The 25408-nt window shown below is 39.7% G+C and overlaps 1 protein-coding gene across 2 annotated transcripts in view; it reads left to right on the forward strand.

The window, feature by feature from the left end:
- The window catches only part of NUP205 (nucleoporin 205), a 99063-nt gene that overhangs the window by 67687 nt on the left and 5968 nt on the right, over positions 1 to 25408 (forward strand). For both annotated transcript variants that reach the window (XM_037991118.2, XM_037991119.2), the window contains exons 31-38: positions 4422 to 4570; positions 6778 to 6969; positions 7858 to 7979; positions 9480 to 9618; positions 11788 to 11914; positions 16719 to 16795; positions 19099 to 19227; positions 19731 to 19857. In XM_037991118.2, coding sequence (XP_037847046.2) covers positions 4422 to 4570; positions 6778 to 6969; positions 7858 to 7979; positions 9480 to 9618; positions 11788 to 11914; positions 16719 to 16795; positions 19099 to 19227; positions 19731 to 19857 — 1062 coding nt within the window. The remainder of the gene's footprint in view (positions 1 to 4421; positions 4571 to 6777; positions 6970 to 7857; positions 7980 to 9479; positions 9619 to 11787; positions 11915 to 16718; positions 16796 to 19098; positions 19228 to 19730; positions 19858 to 25408) is intronic.

Raw genomic sequence — 25408 nt, forward strand, 5'->3', positions numbered from 1 at the left:
TCTGGTATGTTGTATCTTTGTTCTCATTGGTTTCAAAGAACATCTTTATTTCTGCCTTCATTTCGTTATGTACCCAGTAGTCATTCAGGAGCAGGTTGTTCAGTTTCCATGTAGTTGAGTGGTTTTGATTGAGTTTCTTAGTCCTGAGTTCTAATTTGATTGCACTGTGGTCTGAGAGACAGTTTGTTATAATTTCTGTTCTTGTACATTTGCTGAGGAGTGCTTTACTTCCAATTACGTGGTCAATTTTGGAGTAAGTACGATGTGGCGCTGAGAAGAATGTATATTCTGTTGATTTGGGGTGGAGAGTTCTATAGATGTCTATTAGGTCTGCTTGCTGCAGAGATGAGTTCAATTCCTGGATATCCTTGTTAACTTTGTGTCTCGTTGATCTGTCTAATGTTGACAGTGGAGTGTTGAAGTCTCCCATTATTATTGTATGGGAGTCTAAGTCTCTTTGTAAGTCTCTAAGGACTTGCTTTATGAATCTGGGTGCTCCTGTATTGGGTGCATATATATTTAGGATAGTTAGCTCTTCCTGTTGAATTGATCCCTTTACCATTATGTAATGGCCTTCTTTGTCTCTTTTGATCTTTGATGGTTTAAAGTCTGTTATATCAGAGACTAGTATTGCAACCCCCGCTTTTTTGTGTTCTCCATTTGCTTGGTAAATCTTCCTCCATCCCTTTATTTTGAGCCTATGTATGTCTCTGCGTGTGAGATGGGTCTCCTGAATACAGCAGACTGATGGGTCTTGACTCTTTATCCAGTTTGCCAGTCTGTGTCTTTTAATTGGAGCATTTAGTCCATTTACATTTAAGGTTAAGATTGTTATGTATGAACTTGATCCTGCCATTATGATATTAACTGGTTATTTTGCTCGTTAGTTGATGCAGTTTCTTCCTAGCCTTGATGGTCTTTACATTTTGGCATGTTTTTGCAATGGCTGGTACCGGTTGTTCCTTTCCATGTTTAGTGCTTCCTTCAGGGTCTCTTGTAAGGCAGGCCTAGTGGTGACAAAATCTCTAAGCATTTGCTTATCTGTAAAGGATTTTATTTCTCCTTCACTTATGAAACTTAGTTTGGCTGGATATAAAATTCTGGGTTTAAAATTCTTTTCTTTAAGAATGTTGAATATTGGCCCCCACTCTCTTCTGGCTTGAAGAGTTTCTGCCGAGAGATCTGCTGTTAGTCTGATGGGCTTCCCTTTGTGGGTAACCCGACCTTTCTCTCTGGCTGCCCTTAAGATTTTTTCCTTCATTTCAACTTTGGTGAATCTGGCAATTATGTGTCTTGGAGTTGCTCTTCTCGAGGAGTATCTTTGTGGCGTTCTCTGTATTTCCTGGATTTGAATGTTGGCCTGCCCTACTAGGTTGGGGAAGTTCTCCTGGATGATATCCTGAAGAGTGTTTTCCAACTTGGTTCCATTTTCCCCCTCACTTTCAGGCACCCCAATCAGACGTAGATTTGGTCTTTTTACATAATCCCATACTTCTTGCAGGCTTTGTTCATTTCTTTTTCTTCTTTTTTCTTTTGGTTTCTCTTCTCGCTTCATTTCATTCATTTGATCCTCCATCGCTGACATTCTTTCTTCCAGTTGATCGAGACGGTTACTGAAGCTTGTGCATTTGTCACGTATTTCTCGTGCCATGGTTTTCGTCTCTTTCATTTCGTTTGTGAGCTTCTCTGCATTAATTACTCTAGCCATCAATTCTTCCACTTTTTTTTCAAGATTTTTAGTTTCTTTGCGCTGGGTACGTAATTCCTCCTTTAGCTCTGAGAAATTTGATGGACTGAAGCCTTCTTCTCTCATCTCGTCGAAGTCATTCTCCGTCCAGCTTTGATCCGTTGCTGGCGATGAGCTGCGCTCCTTTGCCGGGGGAGATGCGCTCTTATTTTTTGAATTTCCAGCTTTTCTGCCCTGCTTTTTCCCCATCTTTGTGGTTTTATCTGCCTCTGGTCTTTGATGATGGTGATGTACTGATGGGGTTTTGGTGTAGGTGTCCTTCCTGTTTGATAGCTTTCCTTCTAACAGTCAGGATCCTCAGCTGTAGGTTGTAGCTGTAGGAGATTGCTTGAGGTCCACTCCAGACCCTGTTTGCCTGGGTATCAGCAGCAGAGGCTGCAGAAGATAGAATATTTCTGAACAGCGAGTGTACCTGTCTGATTCTTGCTTTGGAATCTTCCTCTCAGGGGTGTACTCCACCCTGTGAGGTGTGGGGTGTCAGACTGCCCCTAGTGGGGGATGTCTCCCAGTTAGGCTACTCAGGGGTCAGGGACCCACTTGAGCAGGGAGTCTGTCCCTTCTCAGATCTCAACCTCCGTGTTGGGAGATCCACTGCTGTCTTCAAAGCTGTCAGACAGAGTCGTTTGCGTCTGCAGAGCTGCTGCGTTTGTTGTTTATTTACTGTGCCCTGTCCCCAGAGGTGGAGTCTACAGAGACAGGCAGGTTTCCTTGAGCTGCTGTGAGCTCCACCCAGTTCGAGCTTCCCAGCAGCTTTGTTTACCTACTTAAGCCTCAGCAATGGCGGGCGCCCCTCCCCCAGCCTCGCTGCTGCCTTGCCGGTAGATCACAGACGGCTGTGCTAGCAATGAGGGAGGCTCCGTGGGTGTGGGACACTCCCGGCCAGGTGTGGGATATGATCTCCTGGTGTGCCTGTCTGCTTAAAGCGCAGTATTGGGGTGGGAGTTACCCGATTTTCCAGGTGTTGTGTGTCTCAGTTCCCCTGGCTAGGAAAAGGGATTCCCTTCCCCCTTGCGCTTTCCAGGTGAGGCAATGCCTCGCCCTGCTTCAGCTCTCGCTGGTCGGGCTGCAGCAGCTGACCAGCACCGATCGTCTGGCACTCCCCAGTGAGATGAACCCAGTACCTCAGTTGAAAATGCAGAAATCGCCGGTCTTCTGTGTCGCTCGCGCCGGGATTTGGAGACTGGAGCTGTTCCTATTCGGCCATCTTGCTCCGCCCAGAGCAAATCTCAGCTTCTTTTAAGAAAAGAGATAGTGATGGGATTTCTCCACTCTCAGCACCTCCCACATTGTTCTTTTGTGTGTGTGCGTGTTTTAACATTCCATTTGGTTGAATTGGCCAAGTCACCACTTAACCACTAGGTGGGGCTCTACAATAGGCATTTTATAAGAAGTCATCGAGATGCCAGTTTAAAAACTGCTGCTATGTAGTAGTTGGAAAAATGAGATTAGTTTCAAATACAAATTATTGCTTTCTTTAATGTATTTGTGAACCTTTTTAAAGACTCTTAAGAGTGTATTTATGAGTCTTACATAAAATGTATGATCATCCTGTTCATAATCATTGTGTATTTAAATTTATATTTAAATTACCTTTACAATGGGTATGCTTTTATTTTTAATACGTATTTCAACTAAAAAAAGAATAAAAATACCTGATTTTTTTGGAGGCAGATTTTTGTCTACATTGTATCTGATCCTTTCTAGCTAAATTTTCTTTTTTTTTTTGAGACAGAGGCTCACTCTGTAGCCCAAGCTGGAGTGCAGTGGCGTGATCTTAGCTCACTGCAACCTCCACCTCCTGGGTTCAAGTGATTCTCCTGCCTCAGCCTCCCCAGTAGCTGGGATTACAGGTGTGCACCACCACGCCCCACTAATTGTTTGTATTTTTAATAGAAACAGAGTTTCACCATGTTGGCCAGGCTGGTTTTGAACTCCTGACCTCAAGTGATCTGCCTGCCTCAGCCTCCCAGAGTGCTAGGACTATAGGCGTGAGCCACCATGCCTGACAGTTTTCAAAGATCTCAAAAGATAAAAGGTTGATTAGCAGCCGGGCACAGTGGCTCACACCTGTAACTTTGGGAGGCCAAGGTGGGGGGATCATGAGGTCAGGAGATTGAGACCATCCTGGCCAACATGGTGAAACCACATCTCTACTCAAAATACAAAAATTAGCTGGGCATGGTGGTGTGTGCCTGTAGTCCTAGCTACTTAGGAGGCTGAGGCAGGAGAATTGATTGAACCCAGGAGGTGGAGGCTGCAGTGAGCCGAGATTGAGCCACTGCACTCCAGCTTGGCGACAGAGCGAGACTCCATCTAAAAAAAGAAGAAGAAGAAAAAAAAGATTGATTAGCAGGATAAATACAGGACGTTGGTTCTCATGGAGTCTTGTAATTCATTTTGATCTCTTTAAGAATGGTTTATCCTTTTCCTGGTACAATTGTTATCTTAGTGGTACGAGCTATGCATGAAATAGGTGCATTGTGTTATTAGAGTTAACCTGCTTGGACCCATTGGTCAGTGGGCCTTTGTGTACAAGCAGTAATGGAAGGATCTTGTTGTTGTTGTGTGTTTTTTTTTCCCCTTCTCTCAGCTCATATCTAGCATGTGAGGTATAATTACTCAGTTATTACACTGCCTTCTACTGGAGTGTTTTTTTCTGTTTTAATCCTTTTAGCCAAGAAAACCATGTGGGAAAGACTGACAGCCCCTGAAGATGTATTTAGCAAATTACAGCGAGAAAACATAGCCATTATTGAAAGTTATGGCGCCGCCCTCATGGAAGTGGTCTGTCGAGATGCTTGTGATGGTCATGAGATTGGAAGGGTAAAGCAACTCTTATTTAGTATTGTAATTGAATAAGTATTTTGACTTACTAAAGTATAAACTTATTCACGACTCGTTGTGGTGCCTCATGCCCGTAATCTCAGTGCTTTCGAAGGCCGAGGTGGGCAGATAGCTTGAGTCTAGGAGTTTGAGACTAGCCTGGGCAACATGGTGAAACCCTCTCTCTACAAAAAATACAAAAAATTAACCAGCCATGGTGGCATGCACCTGCAGTCCCAGTTCCTTGGGAGGCTGAGGTGGAAGAATTGCATGAGCCCAGGAGGCAGAGGTTGCTTGCAGTGAGCTGGGGCCTACAAAGTGAGATCCTGCTGCAAAAAATAAAATAAAATAAATTGATTCAACTTTTAATAATATATGCTACATATTAAGAATTATTTTTTATAATATAGTGTATTTTCTTATTTGCTATAATTTGGGACTTCTATTTTCTTTATTTGTATGTTGTGTTTTATTTTGTTAGAATCTTAATTCAAAATTGCCTTTCAGAATTATCTTCTTGCTAATTTTGAGGTTGACTGGTAGAAACAACAGAAATGCTGCTTAATAAAGATCTTTGGTTAAGAGAATGCTGAATAAATTGCCTTGTACCAAATGTATCTTTGTCTGCCTAATTGCTTTGTGGAGAATTTGCATTTATATTTCTTATGCAGTATTGTGGCACACTGGTAATGATGCAGTAAGAAGATAACTTCTTAATGGAAAATTATGTAGCAACGTTATGTAGCAATTAAATCATGTTTTTGAAGACCATAGGAAATAGGATTTTAAAAAATAAACTGTCATAAGCTTTTAGTTATTTTTTTTTGTTTTTTGAGACGGAGTCTCGCTCTGTTGCCCAGGCTGGAGTACACTGGCGCAATCTCGGTTCACTGCAAGCTCCACTTGCCGGGTTCACACCATTCTCCTGCCTCAGCCTCCCAAGTAGCTGGGACTACAGGCGCCTGCCACTATGCCTGGCTAGTTTTTTGTGTTTAGTAGAGACGAGGTTTCACCGTGTTAGCCAGGATGGTCTTGATCTTCTGACCTCGTGATCTGCACGCCTCGGCCTCCCAGAGTGCTGGGATTACAGGTGTGAGCCATCACTCCCGGCCACCTTTTAATTATGTTTTAAAAATTTAAAAATATTTGTATGTATAGAAAAAATGCTGGTAGGAGACAGACCAAAATGGATGAACTGCATTTACCAGATTGTGTAGTTATTACTTTTCTTTTTTTTTTTTTTTGAGACAGAGTCTTGCTCTGTTGCCCAGGCTGGAGTGCAGTGGTGTGATCTTGGCTCATTGCAACCTCCACCTCCCAGGTTCAAGTGATTCTCCTGCCTCAGCCTCCCCGAGTAGCTGTTACTACAGGCACGCACCACCATGCCGGGCTAATCTTTTTTTTTTTTTTTTTTTTTTTTTTTTTTTGAGATAGAGACTCGCTCTGTCGCCCAGGGTGGAGTGCAGTGGCGTGATCTTGGCTCACTGCAACCTCTACCGCCCAGATTCAAGCAATTCTTTGCCTCAGCCTCCTGAGTAGCTGAGATTACAGAAACCTGCCACCACGCCCAGCTAATTTTTTTTCGTATTTTCAGTAGAGACGGGGTTTCACCATCTTGGCCAGGTTAGTCTTGAACTCCTGACCTCGTGATCCACCCGCCTTGGCCTCCCAGAGTGCTGGGATTACAGGTGTGAGCCACTGCGCCCGGCCTAATTTTTTTAATGGCTAGGCTTGTCTGGGACTCCTGACCTCGAGTGTTCTGCCTGCCTCTGCCTCCCAAAGTGTTGGGATTACAGGGGTGAGCCACGGCACCCGGCCTAGTTACTACTTTTTTGTATTTTCTGTAATAAGCATTATAAAACTTCACAATGAGAAAAAACAGCTGTTAAAAAAATTTCTTTTCTCTCGCCAACAATGTTAGACTCTACTAAAATATATCTAATGCCACTATTTTAATGTGTTAGGGTTTGTTTTGGAAATAAATCTTTACCTGATTGCTTTCCTTTATTGATAAATTGAGATTCTGGACCCATAGTTTTCAACTTCTCAAAAAAAAAAAAAAAAAAGAAAAAGAAAAAAAGGAAATTTTATTGCAAGCAACATTCTCTTTATGAAAAAAAGTCTTCATATTTCCAGATAAAGTCAGTTACTGTTGTTGCTTTTGGTAGCATATACTTGTTTTGGACTTTAATTTATTCTTCCTTCAGATGCTGGCCCTGGCTCTACTTGATCGGATTGTCTCCGTAGATAAACAGCAGCAGTGGCTTTTGTATCTTTCTAACAGTGGCTACTTGAAGGTCCTCGTAGACAGCTTGGTAGAAGATGACCGTACTTTGCAGAGCTTACTCATGCCACAGCCTCCCCTTTTAAAAGCACTTTATACTTATGAATCTAAAATGGTAAGGCTTTCTAGACATTTGGTATTAGATCGAGAAGTCATTTTCTCTTGGCTATAGATGTATTAAAGAAAATGAATGTGGCATTCTTTTTGAATATTTCTATCATAAGCTGGAATCCTTTTTTTAAGGAGTTTTAAACTTAGGAATCTTCCTAGTGTGCAAAAGATGGGTGAAATGCTCCTCCAAGGGACAGCTGGATAATGGGACTGCTGCTTCCCTCACTCATTCAGGTTGCTCATGATGGCAGTATGACAGCCAGTGCTCCATGAGGACAGAGCAAAATTGTCCTCTCACAATACAGTTCAGACTGTAGTCGTTGCTGATTGAAAATTTCCATGTAGATATGCTGGTTCTATTCTAAACACAGCATTTTTAATATAGTATATAATTCGTTGTTTCTTTGCCTGCAAATCTGTTTTAATTTCTGTTTCCTCCTGGTTAAAAGGATCACAAATGTTACAATAATAGAAGCACTGAAGTTTAAGATTATTCATTTACTCCTTTTCCCTCCTTCATTTATTTAACAGGTATTTATTAAATACCTGCAAAAATGGCAGGCATGGCACTAGGTACTAGAGACATAGCTGTTAGCAAAACAGACAAAATTCCTTGCCCTCCATGGGCGCACATGGTAATAACAGAACCTGCACTGTAAATGAATACTTGAGTCCTGCAAGCTACTGTCTGTGGGTACTTTAGATATGTTGAACACTGAGTCCTCATGAAAATCCTAGGAAGAAAGTGGTATAATGTAACCTGGTCACCAGCCCAGATTTCTCTTCAGTGATAACTAAGGATGAGAAATGTGCCATGAAAGTGTTTCACTTTTCTCTGAGGCCCTTGGACATGATTTCAGCACTGATGATTTTTTCTCTCGTAACTCCTTAGGCATTTCTCACAAGAGTGGCAAAGATACAGCAGGGTGCATTAGAGCTGCTAAGATCAGGGGCGATTGTGAGACTAGCTCAATGCCAAGTCTATGACATGCGCCCAGAAACGGACCCACAGAGGTAAGTGTCTATATAGATTAATTTGGTTAAGCTCCCAGTAAAGGATGATTAAGGGGAAAAAAAAAATTCCAAACATAATTTTGCCACTTAACAATTCTCTTTCATCTTGATGTGGGGTTTTTTGTTCATACTGTGCCCCTGTCATTTACTAATAAATGGAAGTTGCTACTAGGGAAAAAGTAGGTAGGGGTGGGAGAGAATTTTTAAAGAGTTGTAATTAAATTTTAATTTTTTACGGCTTTCCTGTTCTGGATGATTTGAATAGGATTTTAGGTTTTATGTATATTTTTTCTTATTTCAATATTTTACTTACTGCTTGCTAATTCAAAAGCTTCAAATGGATTTCTTAGTTCAGTTTGAATGTGGAAAATTTGATTTGTTTTTCTTTTTTGTTTACATGACTGCAGCATTGTCAGGCAGTCAGCATACCTTCCTAGAAGTAGATAATACTTAGTTTGAGTTTAGTAATTGTTTTAAAAGTATCTGTTACCAACTTGAATATTTGAATGTTTAAGGCTTAACTACAGAACTATTTTACCTCCAGGGGAAAAACATTTATTTTAGTATTGCTGTCTAAAGTTTCCAACATGAGAGTTATTACTTTCACCTTAGGTAAAGTTAATTAGTTCATGGCAGGTTATTATCACTTGTCTGTACAAAGCCTCTCTCTCATTTTATTTTCATATTCTGCTTTCATTCCCGCTGAATAGGCAGCCATTATTTTGCTCTAAAAATTTAAATGTAAACATTTACAATAAATATTAGCTTATTAATACAGTGTTCTGAGACCTACTCTTAAAGGTGAAGTGATTTTACAGTCTCATTTTACCTCTTAGATCTTGTTTTATTTTTATACAGATTGAGTTTCTCTAATCTGAAAATCTGAAATCTGCAGTGCTTCTAAATCCCAAACTTTTCTGAGTGCCAATATGGTACTCAAAGGAAATGCCCATTGGAGCAATTTGAATTTTGGATTTTCAGATTGGGGATGCTCAACCAGTAAGTATATATAATGCAAATATTTCAAAATCCAAAAAAATCTGCAACACTGCTGGTACCAAGCATTTTGGATAAGTGGTACTCACCCTATACAACGGGCAGCATAGTGGATTTTTGGCTTGGGTAGAGGAGAGGGAATTTTAGGGAAAGTAACTTTTTAAATCTGTTTCTTACTGACAGCCTATATGGCCCAAGGGAGCATTTAGAGAAGAATAAAAATGTTTGGGAAGTTTCAAGATTGTGTTGTCAAATTACATAGGTTTTCCTTGGTAAGATTTTTCAGAATTCAAATAACTGTTTTTACTAACTAAGCCATGAGTTTAGGAAGACACTTCTTTCTTTGGACCAAGGATGTATATGTGGGATGCAGAGTACTCACTAGTAGCTTCACATCTTAATCAGTTGGCTGTGATTTATTTGCCATATCAATGTTAAGGAATTGCCAAGAGCATACCTTAATTCTTGGAATGTTTTCTCCTTGTTTGGTTGAAATAAATCAAGCATGTTTGCCATGAGAGACCCTCCAGTGTTCATCCCTACCCCAGTGGATCGCTACCGCCAGATTCTCCTCCCAGCTCTCCAGCTGTGCCAGGTCATCCTCACATCTAGTATGGCCCAGCACTTGCAGGCAGCAGGGCAGGTAAGGTGAACCCTTTGTTTAGATATTGTCTAGAGCAAAATCCTCATTTTATAAGTACAGAAACCTTACACGTAGAATGCTTAAGTGAATTTACGTTAGTCCTAATGCTTGTGGCGGAGCAGGGTAGAGAAAAGAGGCCTCTGTACTTTGTTTTTAACTACATTGACCCATTTTTATACTTTTGTTTGAATGAAACACTGTAGCTAATAAATAGAATCATGAGACAGAAAACAAGAGATTGAAATTTGTTCTTCTGTAAAAGAAAGCAGTTATTGTGATAGGAATAAGCTGGCTTCTAAAATGTAATTTAACCAGATATTTATTGAGAGAGGCCTTATGCTAGGCCTTGCAGGCCAGGCATGGTGGCTCATGCCTGTAATCCCGGCACTTTGGGAAACTGATAGATGATAATACTGCATTTATATATGATAGAGAATGAAATAATTTAAATGAGTGATTTTGCTATCAAAATGTTTTTAAACACCAGAAATTAGTTTTATTTTGATTGCTTTTCAGTGAAACACTCTAATGTTCCAACGCACATTTTTTTAAAAATTAATTTTATTTGTAATTTAGCCTTTCATTGATTAATTAGGCTTATCATTATGAATCCACAATGTTTTATTGTATTGCTTTATTATATTTTGGAACTGTGTCCTAAAACACTTCGATTTCTGGTCATTTTTAATGCTTTCTCTACCATTAGGCCTTAGGCCATCTCACCAAGGTAGATGCTGCTGTTCTAAAGTGGCACCTTATTTTATACCACATCAATCTGGGTTCATTTCCTACTTCTTTTGGGCCTATGTGGTCTTCAAGTTAATACTTTTTAAAACTCAAGAGACTTTGCCTGTCTTCTCCTAGATTGAGATTAAGATTTTTTAGTAGAAGTGGGACATTATGATATAAGACATTGATTCCCTAACACCAATCTTGTATTGACTGAAGCAGAATCACCTGAGGAGCCTCTTAGAAAAGCACAGATGACTGAGTTCTGTGACCAGCCATTATAAGCTTAGGCTAGGAATCTTTATTAAAAGACAAAAATGATCACAATTCTGAGTGATTCACATCCTTGGCTTGTTTGGGCATATACTCTGCCTTTAACATGTTTGTAAGCTAGTTGAGATATTCCTAAGTGAAAATACTGAAAGAGGACTCCATGAGTATACACTATAAAATGCCAAAATGGAAGGGTAGAGTTTGGAGGTCAGGATTTACATCTCCTTTTCTTAACCGCATCGAAAGGAGAGTTATGACCAGGTGCGGTGGCTTATGCCTATAATCCTAACACTTTGGGAAGCCAAGGTGGGAGGATCACTTTAGCCAGGAGTTTGAGCCCAGCCTGGGCAACATAGTGAGACCCTATCTCTCTGTCTCTCTTTTTTTTTCCCCCCGAGTCAGAGTCTCACTTCGTCACCCAGGCTGGAATGCAGTGGCATGATCCCAGCTTACTGCAGCGTCCACCTCCCAGGTTCAAGTGATTTTCGTGCCTCAGCTTCCTGAGTAGCTGGAATTACAGGTGTGCACCACTACACATGGCTAATTTTTGTATTTTTAGTAGAGATGGCATTTCACCATGTTGGCCAGGCTGGTCTCAAACTCCTGACCTCAAGTGATCCACCTGCCTTGGCCTCCCTCAGTGCTGGGATTACAGGCGTGAGCCACCATGCCGGGCCCCTATCTCTGTTATATAATAATAGAAGTGAAGTTTTTTAAAAAAAGGAGAATTAGACAAAAGCTTTTATGTGATTTCCCCATGTCATGCTAGTTATGCTTTCATAGAGCAGCTTCTCGAATTCAGTAGTCATTTTTATACCCACTTATTTTAAATTCTTACTCTAGTTCATTTGGCAAAACAGTAAAAGAAAAATAGTGGTGAGATAATAGTTTTCATACAGTAGTTCTGCGTTATATTCTTCTACAGTAGTCTCCAGATGTATTAACTTACAAACTTTAAAATAATCCTTTTAGTCTTGTGAATTTTAAATGTTTACTTCCTGAAGAAATAAATATGTAAGTACAGAAAACAGTTGCTTATCTGTTATTCATCGTCACTTATTGGATTATTTCCTTCAACATTATTTATAAGATGAATTATGCATTTGTAATATAATTTTCTACTTCTACATCCGTTTTTTCTGTTCGTCTTCCTTTTCAATGGCTTAGGTATTGCAGTTTCTTATTTCACATTCTGATACCATACAAGCAATTCTGCGCTGTCAGGATGTTAGTGCTGGGTCTTTGCAGGAATTGGCTCTGCTGACAGGAATTATAAGTAAAGCAGCACTTCCTGGTGAGTTGATTATGTTGAAAGGACTTTGAATAATTCTTTACTGACTGCCATAAATTAATAAAATTAGATTTTTTGTTACTTTGCAGCTATATATGACTTATTTGAAACTAGTACTGCTAACAGAGCCTTTATTTATGTAATAAGTTTATGTTTATAAAATGATACATGCTTGGCTGGGTGTGGTGGCTCATACCTGTGATCTCATCACTTTGGAAGGCTGAGGCAGGAGGATTGCTTGAGACCAAGGGTTCAAGACCAGCCTGGGCAACATAGAGAGACCCTGTCTCTACAGAAAAATTTTAAAAAATTAGCTGGGTATTGAGGGCATTCACCTGTGGTCCTGGCTACTTGGGAGGTTGTGGTAGGAGGATTATTTGAGCTGGGAAGTTCGAGACTGCGGTGAGCCAAGATTATGCTGCTGCACTCCAGTCTGGGCAACAGAGCAAGATGTCTCCTTTTTTTTTTTTTTTTTTTTTTTTTTTAAAGATACATGCTCATTATAAAAATATTCAAAAGGAGATAACTAACAAACACTCAAAATCTCACCACCTAGAAATTACCAAATGTTGACATCTGATACATTTTCAAACATCACTTTATGTACTTTGAGAAAGGGAGAGAGAGAAGGGGAGAGAGAGAAAGCGACAGAGACATACAGAGGCAACCAATGAGAATAGGATGACCTTTTACATGCTGTTTTAAAAAACAAATATTTAATTTTACATGAATTTATTTATTTATTTTTAATTATACTTTAAGTTCTAGGGTGCATGTGCACAACGTGCAGGTTTGTTACATATGTATACATGTGAATTTTATATGAATTTAACAGACAAAAATCTAATTGAAGAGAAATGAAAGGAATTGCCAAATTCCAGACAAATGTTTCTTTACTACTAGAGTATGTCACCTTTTACAAGATCACCGTAAGGAAAAAAAATTATGAAACATTATTAAGATATTTTGGTTACTTCCCCCACCTTATAATTCCTTTACTACATGTACATTTTAGAATCAGTTAACTCCCTGATGGGAAAGATGAAACGATGACTTCTTTTACACTTCCTCTTCCACCCTCAGATGATGTTTACTTATATCATTTTAACCTTGTCAGGTTTTGTAACATTTACATCTGTTACGCAACCATACTATCCTCAGCTACTTAGTTTTAGTTGTATGTTCACATGGATTCACTGCAAAACAGTTGTGTTCCCCACCATGGCGTCACCATTCACGAATTCTTTCTTTTGATTTATCTCTTGGTATTTTTAATTTGTACTGAGGTTCATCCCCTCAAGAAAAAGCATGCTGTCTCATATTCCTGAAATTCTCTAATGTTTAAGAATGTCTAAAGGTTGTCTTTGTTCTTTAATGACAGGACCGCCGATTATGATTTTCTTTTGCTTAGAATATGTAATATAAATGATAGTAGCTGACATTTATTAAGCATGTATGTGCCAGGTACTGTTTTAAATACTTGACATGTTAACTGATTGGAAGACACAGCAGTCTTATGAGGTAGAACTGTCATTATCCACGTTTTACAGCTGAGGGGGCTGAAGCACAGGAAGGTTAACTTGTCCAAAGTCACACAGATAACACTGGATAGTATAGAGTTTCCCAGGCGGTACGTCTTTTGCATCTATATATGTAACTACTAGGCTATATTACCTCCATTTTTATGTTGCTTTGGAGACATCTGAGGCAACCTCTGAATCCACCCTATAATCCCCAATATTTTTTTTGTCTGGGCTGTCTCGGTGGCTGAGCCCTCTGGGTTGAGAGAAGTTGAGAGTTGGCCAGGGCTGAGTACAGTGCCGGCTGAGTTACTTGGAGCCTGTGCTTCTTCCAAGGAGATCCCAGGGTCCATTCCACCCAGCCTGTGGTGTGCTTCGTTCACCAGTTCATTCCAGTGTCCTAAGATAATACCAAGTCAGGCCAGCCTTCTTGCCTCTACTAAGGTCCTGTAGTGTTGTGGGGTGGAACTCCTAATGGTTTTTCCTTTGATTTTTTCCAGGACTTAACTAATTACTGTCAATGTACTTCTGTAAATTGCAGGGTCTCCATGAGATTTTTTCTCATCAGCACATTTAGCTCCTGCCCATTCTTTTTAATTGACTGCCTAGTTTTCCAATTGTGAGATAGTTAAGCAGACACTTGTTTTGTTTGTGTTTGTTTTTATTTTTAGGGGGACAGGGTCTCACTCTTGTCACCCAGGCTGGAGTGCAAAGCTGCAATCTTGGCTCACTGCAGCCTCGACCTACCTGGCTCAAGTGATCCTCCCACCTCAGCCTCTCAAGTAAGCAGGAATATAGGCACATGCTGTCACACTAAGCTAATTTTTTATTTTTTGTAGAGACAGGGTCTTGCTGTGTTGCCCAGGTGTTCTCGAACTCCTGGCCTCAAGCAATCCTCCCACCTCAGTCTCCCAAAGTGCTGGGATTATAGGCATGAGCCACCATGCCTGGCCTATTTGTTTGTTTTAGAGACTGGGTCTTACTCTGTCACCCGGGCTGGAGTGCAGTGGCACGATCATAGCTGGAACTCCTGAGCTCAAATGATCCTCCTGCCTCAGCCTCCCAAGTAGCTGAGAATACAGCACACACCACCACGCATAGCTAGTCCTTTGTTTTTTAATCAGATTCTCTGACATATTGACTGTTTCCAAGCTTCTTAAAATTTTAAACAATGTGGCATTTAATAACTTTGTGTATATGTGTTTGTGTACTTACTATTTAGCTATGTATTTACATATGCATTCATATATATTTTTGTACATTTGTTTTTATTACTTTTTAATTTTTAATTTTTTGTTGTTGCTGAGACAAGGTCTCGCTGTGTTGCCCAGGCTGGTCTCGAATTCCTGGCCTCAAGCAATCCTGCCTCAGTTTTCCAAAGTGTTGGGATTACAGGCGTGAGCCACTGCACCCAGCCCCATTTTTGTCCATTTGAACTGATAGACTCGATAAATTCCTGGCAGTACTTTGTCAGAAATATATGTGCTTAACATTTTTGTTAAAAATAATGCCAAATAGCCTCCCAAACTTTTGAAAACACTTCTAAACAAGTTATACTCTTATCAACCCTGTTGTATACAGTTCAGCCCTGTATTATCCTATAATATACTATAATTTATGCACATTTGTCTTAAATGCTCGCCTAGATTGCAGTTCTGTTTGTAACTTTGTGTCCGCCATGCTGCCTAGCCCACCACTGTGTATGTTGTACCTCCACAAATCTTATCAGCAGATTAATTTTGTTTCTGTGACTCATAGATATATATATATATATTTAATTTTATTTTTTCAAATAAAGACGAGGCCTCACTATGTTGTCCATGCTGGTTTCAAACTCCTGGACTCAGGCAACCCTCCCACCTCAGCCTCCCAAAGTGCAGATGTGAGCCGGTGGCTCACAGATACTCTGAAAAGTATTTTGGAGTTGAGAGTGATTGATACACACAGAATAGTTAGATGGCATTTAACAGAAAGATCTTACAGAATCTGAGAATTGGAAGTCCTTTTAAATTGAGGCAGCAGTTGACATTCAGGGGAAAGTGAACTTTGAAACAGCAATACCTGGTGCACAGTTCAGCAAGTTTGAGGAAAAAGAGGAAAAAGTCTTAGTTTCATGATAGTGTTAGGTGAAAAATCCAGGTTTCAAGGAGTTCAGATGGCAAAGGAGGGCATAAGAATTATGAATACAAGCAGCAAGTAAAGAAAAACTTTCAAAAAATTGATACCAAGTTTTTGCTTGATTTGGTTTGGTTTTGTTTGGTTTTGGAGTACAAGAAAGAGTTGAGCCTATTTTCAAATAGGAAAACTTTTGCGGCAGGGTAGATTTTTTAGTATGTTAGAAGAGAAAGCAATTCTGGGAGGAGACTCTCAGAGGAGTTGAAGGTGGGACAGGATAAGCTCTCGGGAAGCAATGAGGCACAGGTGTGGAGGTATAACGAACCTGCATGTACCAGATGATAGGATTTTCTGTCAGTTTGTGCTGAGGGCTGAGCTAATCTAAAAAGAGGAGGACTTGTCATTATGAGGAGAGAAGGATCAGGTTCTTGGTTTGTGCTGTGGAGTCTATGCTTGGAAGTGAGGATGAAGTAAATTAAAGGAATCTGAAAACACATAGGAAGTTTGATGGCTAGGATAGGTTTAGGTGGGTATTCCTCAGCATGATTAGTGATGGAACAAGGAAACAAACTGATGGGGAGAATGACATGTTAGGGTCACTTGCAGGCTCATTAGAAATCAGGAGAGGCTATGGTGCTATTAGAGGTGGGTCATTTTGATTTAGGAGTTTTGTAATGGGTCCAAACTAAGATGTTGAATGGAAATGTTTTTGTGTTCTTTTTAAATCGTACTTTGCCTAGGGGAAAAGAAAAAGCAAATTGTATCTATTTAGAGGGGTTAAAAAGAAATGCATTTTATTCTTATTGTTTCATGTTCTAAAAACTCATTTATGAAAGAAAGTAATTTAGAAAATTACTTTTATCATTATAAAAAAATTAGATTTTTCTTGAAAACTAAAAACGCCTTTTAAGATCAATTCACTCTGCATTTTAGATTGGGTGTGAATGCACATGTACTGGTGCTGTTATTAATATACTTACTTAACCGTCTTTGTAAAATCATAGTTCTCAACAGGTACTTACAGTCTTTGTAAAGTCATAGTTCTTGAAACTTTTTTATGGCAAGAATATCTGTTCATGCACAAGAAGAATGTCAGATATTAGAACCCCTCTTCCTAGTTTTTAATGTTTTTGTTTACTATAGTATGTTGTAAAGCATTCTACATTTTATAGGGATATTAAGTGAACTTGACGTTGATGTAAATGAAGGATCTCTAATGGAGCTACAGGGACATATTGGAAGATTCCAGGTAACTGATTCTTATTTCTTTAAATAGCAGTTATAAGACACGTTACAAAATATACCATCCTCCCCATCGTGCCCCCTAGATTTGGGAAGCCCCTTTCAACTGTTTTGGTTCTTTGGTATTTCTAAATAATATGCTTATATTGGTGCTTCTTGATTTTCTAATTTTAGTAATCATCTGTTGACTTTCCATTGTTGGGGGATGGGGAGGATATGAGAATTTAGATGTTTTTACTCCTTTTTTTCCATCATACAATGTATACATTTCCTGTAACACCCCCTGAAACTCAATATAACTACATCATAGTTTTGGTTACATTAATGTTAAGTGTTACATTATTATGACTGTGTAAATGTCATTTGTGAATAAGCCACAAGCAGACTGTTTGCCCTAGAGTTTTCTTTTTTGTTTACTTGGTTTTTATGTACTTATTACTAATTTATCCCCAAACTCTTTACAAGATCTTGTAATCTCCTCTCAGTATGTTCTAACATATTAGTTTGTCAATTAGATATTTTATCAGTCTTTCTGGGAGCCTGTTGGCCTGGTTTGATCTGAGCATCTTTACTTTTTATTGACTGCAGAGTAATTATATTTAATATTTATGTACTAGCATTTATATCCCATTGTTTTGGATACAACAATTTTCTTAACTAGTCCTTTTTTCACGGAGTGTTTTTCAAGATTTCAAAAGAAAAATGCTAATATTAGCATTTTTGTGTGCGTATTTTCCTCTGGAGTAAATAGCACATGGTATCACTGGGACCGAGGGTATACACATAGTACATTTTGACATCATAATTGTCAAAAAGCATTCCAGAAAAGATTGGACTGTCACCAACAAAACCCAAATACTTTGGGTTTTTTAAGTCATCTTTCATTGGTATGGCGGAAGACACCTTTTTGATGGATCTTTCATAAGGTGACCTTTGGAAATGTTTGAGTGCGTCTATTTTATCTGTAAGAGAAGTGGCAAACACACATTTATAAATGTTAAACATAGATATAACTATTTTGGCAAAATAAGTTTATATTATAGTCTCATTAATATGTTCTGCCTTATCCAAACTTACTGCGGCTGGTTGGGATGACTCACTCCTGTAATCCCAGCATTTTGGGAGGCTGAGGTGGGTGGATCGCTTGAGGCCAGGAGTTTGAGACCAGCCTGGGGAACATGGCTAAACTCCATCTCTATTAAAAATACAAAAATTAGCCGTGGGTGGTGGTGCATGCCTGTAGTAGCAGCTACATGCGGGGCTGAGGCGCAAGAATTGCTGGAACCCAGGAGGCAGAGGTTGCAGTGAGCAGAGATCATACCATTGTACTTTGGCCTGGGCAACAGAGCAAGAGACTATCTCAAAAATAAATAAATAAAATAATAAGACATTGTGTATTATATATGTGTATAGCTCTCTATACATCTAAATCTGTATATGGTATTACCAATTTTTAAAATACATGTTTCATTTAAAATACATTTATTATGTGCAGAACATTGTGCTAAGCACTTTAAATAAAATACCATGTGTCAGGGAATCCTGACAGCCGTCTTATAAGATAGGAATTGTTATTACCACTTTAGAAATGTAAACATATAGGCGTGAGAAATAAAGTAACTTATTCCAGGTCACAGAGCAGAAAGTTGTACCTGTTATTGGAACCCATGTCTCTAATTTCAAAGCCATCAGCTAACCTCTAGATATACTGCCAGTATTGAAAAGCTTGTCCTTTCTCTTTGAGAACCATGGGAAGTACTGTATTCTCAGGTGAGACGTATTAACATTTGAAGCTGGGGACATTTGCATTTATCTTCCAAGATGATCTGTGTGTTTGTAACCCCTTTACGAAGTCCCTGGGAGCAACCACAGGAATAATAGCTTTTAGATTTGTGCCTTGGTAGACAAAATTATCATAGACGTGTCCATCTTGTGACTGCCCTCTCATTTTGCTTCTGTTTTGTTTAAAAACTTGTTTTTCACTTAATGAGTATCTTCCAAAGAATTAACACATACTTTGATATAATGCAGAAAGTTATTTGGCAAACATTTAGATGATACTGGGATTTATTGCTTTAAAAAAGATGGTACTCTTTTCATCTGTTAGCTACCAATCAAATACCTTTGCACAAAGTTGAATTTTAATAATGCTACTTTTAGTTGGCTCAGTTTTAAGTAAGATATTAGATGCTTTAAGGAATGATTCCATTCTTCACTTAGTTTTTCCTTTTTCTATCCCTCAAGAAAGAGAGGTTACTAATTTTAAATACATTTAACTACATATCAACAAGATACATTTTTCTTTCTTAGCGCCAGTGCTTAGGACTACTAAGCCGCTTTGGTGGCTCTGACAGACTGCGTCAGTTTAAATTTCAAGACGATAATGTGGAGGGAGATAAAGTAAGCAAGAAAGATGAGATTGAACTGGCTATGCAGCAGGTAAGAGGGGCAAGAACCATGTGACTTCTCTAAGGTTTTTATGTTTTTGGAAAATGTTGATAAAAATAACAGAGGCGGGACCGGTGCAGTGGCTCACGCCTATGATCCCAGCACTTTGGGAGGCTGAGGCAGGCGGATCACCTGAGGTCAAGAGTTCAAGACCATCCTGGCCAACATGGTGAAACCTTGTGTGTACTAAAAATACAAAAACAATTTAGCTGGGCGTGGTGACATGTGCCTGTGGTCCCAGCTACTCGGGGTGGCTGAGGCAGGAGAATTGCTTGAACCCAAGAGGCGGAGGTTGTAGTGAGCCAAGATCACGCCACTGCACTCCAGCCTGGGCAACAGAGGAAGACTCCATCTCAAAAAAAAAAAAAAAAAAAAAAGATGTGAGTCATTTTACAGATTGATTTATAACCTTTTCTTCTTCAAATCTCGATTTTCATGCTAATTAAGGCATTTCAAGGTCTAACATTTTTGTTACTGCTGGTTTTTGATTATAGATTTGTGCCAATGTAATGGAATATTGCCAGTCACTCATGTTACAGAGTTCTCCTACCTTCCAGCATGCTGTGTGTCTCTTCACTCCTAGCCTTTCAGAAACAGTTAATAGAGATGGACCGCGGCAAGGTGAGCTTAGTTTTTCATTCCGTATTGAAGGAACTAAGTTGCTATGGTTATGACATAGCTCTCCAGCTTGGCTCCATTAAGATGCAATATTTTCTTTAAGTGTCATTAATGGGAAACATTTTAAACAAGTTTTAAAGTTGAGCAGGAGGTATTATTATTAGACTTATGTATAAGACTGGAGAGAACAGAGAAATTCAAGATTTACTGAGAGTAAATCTAGAGGAATCATGTTTTGAATAGCACTTGAGGGCTCAAAGGATCTAAATTGGGGAGTAAGTTGGCTGGGTGAAAAAGATGAAAATACAACAAACGGTTTTATATGTTAAATCATGTTAAGCTGAATTTAGTGTCTAAACTGGGTTTTTTATTATAGCTCCAAATTTCTATAACATAACAAAATACAATTTAGATACTAATTAGGCCAACTTATCCTGTGATTCTTTAATGACTCAGTAGGGAATATTTGAATATGGGGCAGGATAATGGGTAAAGCTGTTATCCTATGGAACACTCAGAAGAAAAACCCTGTTAGTATCTTAGTGGGGATAATGGAATTGACTGTTGGTGATTTCAGGAAGTCTTTGTGATCTGTGAGAAACATTTTGTCACATTTTCATTTTCTTCAAGATCTTATTATCCCTGAAAATTACTTAATCACAAAATATATGTGTTTAGTAGAATAATAGTATAAAATGACATTATGAAAAATATATTAGTGGCCGGGTGTGCAGTTGCTCATGCTTGTAATCCTAGCACTTTGGGAGGCTGAGGCAGGCGGATTACCTGAGGGCAGGAGTTCAAGACCAGCCTGGCCAACATGGTGAAACTCCGTTTCTACTAAAAATACAAAAAATTAGCCAGGTGCTGTGGCGTGCCTGTAATCCCAGGTACACTGGAGGAAGAGGCAGGAGAATTGCTTGAACCCAGGAGGCGGAGGTTGTGGTGAGCTGAGATCACACCACTGCACTGCAGCCTGATGTACAGAGTGAGACTTTGTCTCAAAAAAAAAAAAAAAAAAAAAAATTAACCCAAAGGATTGTAAATCATTCTACTGTAAAGACACATGCATACATGTTTATTGCAGCACTATTTACAATAGCAAAGACTTGGAACCAACCCAGATGTCCATCAATGATAGACTGGATAAAGAAATTGTGGCACATATACAACATGGAATACTATGCAGCCATAAACAAGAATGAGTTCATGTCCTTTGCAGGGACATGGATGAGGCTGGAAGCCATCATTCTCAGCAAACTAACACTGGAACAGAAAACCAAACACTGCATGTTCTCACTCATAAGTGGAAGTTGAACAGTGAGAACACATGGACACAGGGAGGGGAAGATCACACAACGGTGCTTGTCAGGGGATAGGCAGCAAGGGGAGGGAGAGCATTAGGACAAATACTTAATGCATGTTTGGCTTAAAACCTAGATGACAGGTTGATAGGTGCAGCAGACCACCATGGCACATGTATACCTATGTAACAAACCTACACGTTCTACACATGTATCCCAAAACTTAAAGAAAAATGTATTAGTTTAGCAACATTCAACCTTATCCTATATAAATTATGTTAAGAACTTTGTTAGACAAACTCTATTATAAAATGTCCTAGCTGGTAGTATTAAATTTGTTGTTGTTGTAATTTATGTACAACAAAATTCACCCATTTTAGGCGTACAGTTTGAATGCTTTTTGGTAATTATATAAAGTTGGGTAACCATCACCACAACCAAAATACAGAACAATTCCCTGTTCCTTAAAGATTTCTTCTTGCCTTTGATGGCATTTGATTGTTTCCTTCGACCCTAGCCCAGGCATCTACTATTCTGATTTTTATCACAAAAGTTCTGCCTCTACCAGTGTCTGCTTTTGTTTGTATTATGTCTAGGCTTTTTCGTTTTATGCCATGGTTGGGGGGAGAAGAGTACTGACTGGTAGAATCTTAGTTTGTCATATTAAGACAAACTAAGTCCTTAATAGCTAATAAAATACCTTTATTTAAAGGTATCTTTCAGTGATTCAAAGGGAGTAGTCTTAGGTGAAAGGATGTCTTAAAGAAACCGGGGAGGTAGCTACAAAGATTTGTAATTCCATTTTATGGAGTAAAATAGTTAAATTAGTCTGGACGTGTAAAACAGTTCCTTTGACTTAAACAAGTTAATTCTACATAGTTCTTGTTTTCTCCTATATTCAGAAAGTTGGAACCAGGCATGATGGCTGAGCCTGTAATCTCAGCTACTCAAGAGACTATGGCAGGGGGATCACATGAGCCCAGGAGTTCAAGGCTGCAGTGAGCCAAGATCATGCCACTTGCACACCAGCCTGGGTGACAGAGTGAGACCATGTCTCTAACAAAAAAAAAAAAAGTTTGCTGCCAGGAAGATAGGACAAAAAGCAACCACCATGGGGGGATTCCAATATCTGCATGTCCTCACTGGCATGAGGGGAAAGTTATCCTTCTAGTCCAAGTGGCTCAACCAGTGTGAAAAAGAGATCATTTCACTTTGGAATGGCATGGAATGATTGGGATTCCTATCCAAAGACCTGTCAGCCAGCAGTAACTTTTAACCTGATTTATCCCCTTTCCATCTGGCAGTTTGAAAATGGACATCAATCTGTTTGTTAATCTCTGAAGGCCAATAGCTTGATGGAGACCTGTAACTCTGCCTCAAAAGGGCTCCTTTCTTTCCCCTTGAAACTAACCTTGTAACACAAATTTAATCTGAACATAAGATTTTTCAAACAAAAATGTAACTTTGTATTCTTTAATATTAATCATGTGCTAATAATGTTTCATTGGTCATTATTAAAATTTTATTTAGTTGCTTCTCATTTTGAGCTAATCTTTTCCATATCCTATCAGTCTTTGATCTTTAATACTTGAAGGCGAACTCATTGAGTCTTTTTTTTTTTTTTTTTTTTTGAGATGAAGTCTCCCTCTTGTCCCCCAGGCTGGAGTGCAATGGTGCGATCTTGGCTCACTGTAACCTCTGCCTCCTGGGTTCAAGCGATTCTCTTGCCTCAGCCTCCCGAGTAGCTGGGAGTATAGGCACCATGCCAGGCTAATTTTTTTTTTTTTGAGATGGAGTCTTGCTCTGTTGCCCAGGCTGGAGTGCAGTGATGGATCTCAATCTCAGCTCACTGCAAGCTCTGCCTCCTGGGTTCACACCATTCTCCTGCCTCAGCCTCTCAAGTAGCTGGGGCTACAGGCGCCCACCACTACGCCCGGCTAATTTTTTGTATTTTTAGTAGAGACAGAGTTTCACGCATTGGCCAGGCTGGTCTGGAACTTCTGACCCCAGGTGATCTGCCAGCCTCGGCCTCCCAAAGTACTGGGATTATAGGCGTGAGCCATCGTGCCCAGCCCATTGAGTCTTAGAAATTGTTATTTTTCCAATTTTTCTTAGACTCTTTTTAGGGTCAGCAACCGTATTTTTCTCTTCCAATTCTAGACACGTGCGTGAGTAGGTATGTGGTATATAGAGAAGCAGTTCAACCTAATCGACTAATGACAAACTGCCTGTATTTGAATCCCAGTTCTACAAATAACTTATTGGTGTGATTCTGGAAAAGTTAATCACCCTCTTTGTGCCTTAGTTCTCTTATCCGTAAAATGGAAGCAATGGCAAGCTCTCTTCCGATGAATTTATTTTATTTTATTTTAGAGACAGAGTCTCATTCTGTCGCGCAGGCTGAGTTCTGTGGCACGATCTCTGCTCATTGCAACCTCACCTCCTGGGCTCAAGCGATTCTTATGCCTTAACCTCCTGAGAATCTGGGACCACAGGCACGCGCCCCATGCCTGGTTAATTTTTGTATTTTTAGTACAGACGGAGTTTCGCCATGTTGGTCAAGCTGGTCTCAAACACCTGACCTCAAGTGATCTACCTGCCTTGGCCTCCCAAAGTGCTGGGATTATAGGCACGAGCCACTGCGCCCGGCTGTTTTATGCAAACCTAATAGCCTCGGAATGCGCAAATATTTTCTAGACTTGGACAAATTAGTATGGTGAGAACTCCTGAAATGCTTTGGAGTCCTCCAAGCATTCAATCATCCTCTTTGTGGATATCTTCCTACCAGGATAGAGATCACACAAATGTTATCTGGGGACCAGGATACCTGATTTCACTAGGAGAAGGCTCTGTATAACAATGTATTGTGAAAACTGTCACATCTTTGCTGTAAACTAGAAGAGGATACCTGGCAAATTGAATTTGTCTAGGATGTCCTAGTTGGTGGCACCATCCACAGACAAGGGACTCTTCTGTCTCTTCCCCTCTGTATAAAGATCTATGGGATTGGCCAGGTGTGGTGGCTCACGCCTGTAATCCCAGCACTTTGGGAGGCCAAGGCAGGTGCATTGCTTGAGCCCAGAAGGTAGAGACCAGCCTGGGCAATATGACAAAACCCCATCTCTACAAAAAAATACAAAAAATTAGCTGGGTGTGGTGGCATGCACCTGTAATCCTAGCTACTTGGGAGACTGAGGTGGGAGGATCACCTGAGCCCAGGAGGTCAAGGCTGCAGTGATCCCTGTTTGTGCCACTGTACTCCAGCCTGGGTGACAAAGTGAGACCCTGTCTCAAAAAAGAAAGAAAGAAAGAAAGATATGTAAGTCTGACTTTAGAGCAAAGTTAAGTTAGTTATTGGTGAAGAAAAAAGCAAATACAGATCTCTCCTTCAGTATTCACGGCAGTTTGGGTCATTAAACAAAGATTATCTCCAGTTTGAACTTGAAGTTGCCACAGTGTTGGACCAGCTGTGGTGACTCATGCCTGTAATCCTAGAACTTTGGGAGGCCGAGGCAGGTGGATCACCTGAGGTCAGGAGTTCGAGACCAGCCTGGCCAACATGGTGAAACCCCGTCTCTACTAAAAATACAAAAAATAGCTGGGCGTGATGGCATGTTCCTGTAATCCTAGCTACTCGGGAGACTGAGGCAGGAGAATCGCTTGAACCTGGGAGGCAGAGGTGGCAGTGAGCCAAGATCGAACCACTGCATTCCAGGCTGGATGACAGAGTAAGACTCCCTCTCAAAAAAAAAAAAGAAAAGAAAAGAAGTTGCCACAGTGTTTCCACGAAATCACTAGAGGAAATTGTTCTAATTGCACTACACAGATTATCGCTAGGATGATTTTTTTTTTATTTTCTGTAGGGACAGGGTCTCTGTTGCCCACGCTGGTCTTGAACTCCTGGTCTCAAGCCATTCTCTCTCCTCAGCCTTCCAAAGTGTTGAAATTACAGGTGTGAGCCACTGTGCCTGTCCTAGGATAATATTGTTGTTGCTTTCTAGTTTTCCTTCCGCAAACAGCTTTTATGACATCCTACTGTTCCTTTGTGTCATCATTAGCCAGTAGCCAGGTAAAAGGCAGATCACTTTGTTTTACTACCGTAATGTAGTTGTTGTGGTAAAAGATTTTTTAAAGATTAAATCCATTTATATTTTTTGAATATTTCAGTTAGTGTTCTTGTCTCTTTGAAAGAGAAATGACTTTGAACTGGCAATTTAGTAACCAGAAGGATGCAGACCGGAAATGAATCC

Source organism: Chlorocebus sabaeus, chromosome 21 (genome assembly GCF_047675955.1).
Source record: "Chlorocebus sabaeus isolate Y175 chromosome 21, mChlSab1.0.hap1, whole genome shotgun sequence".
Lineage (NCBI taxonomy): Eukaryota > Metazoa > Chordata > Mammalia > Primates > Cercopithecidae > Chlorocebus > Chlorocebus sabaeus.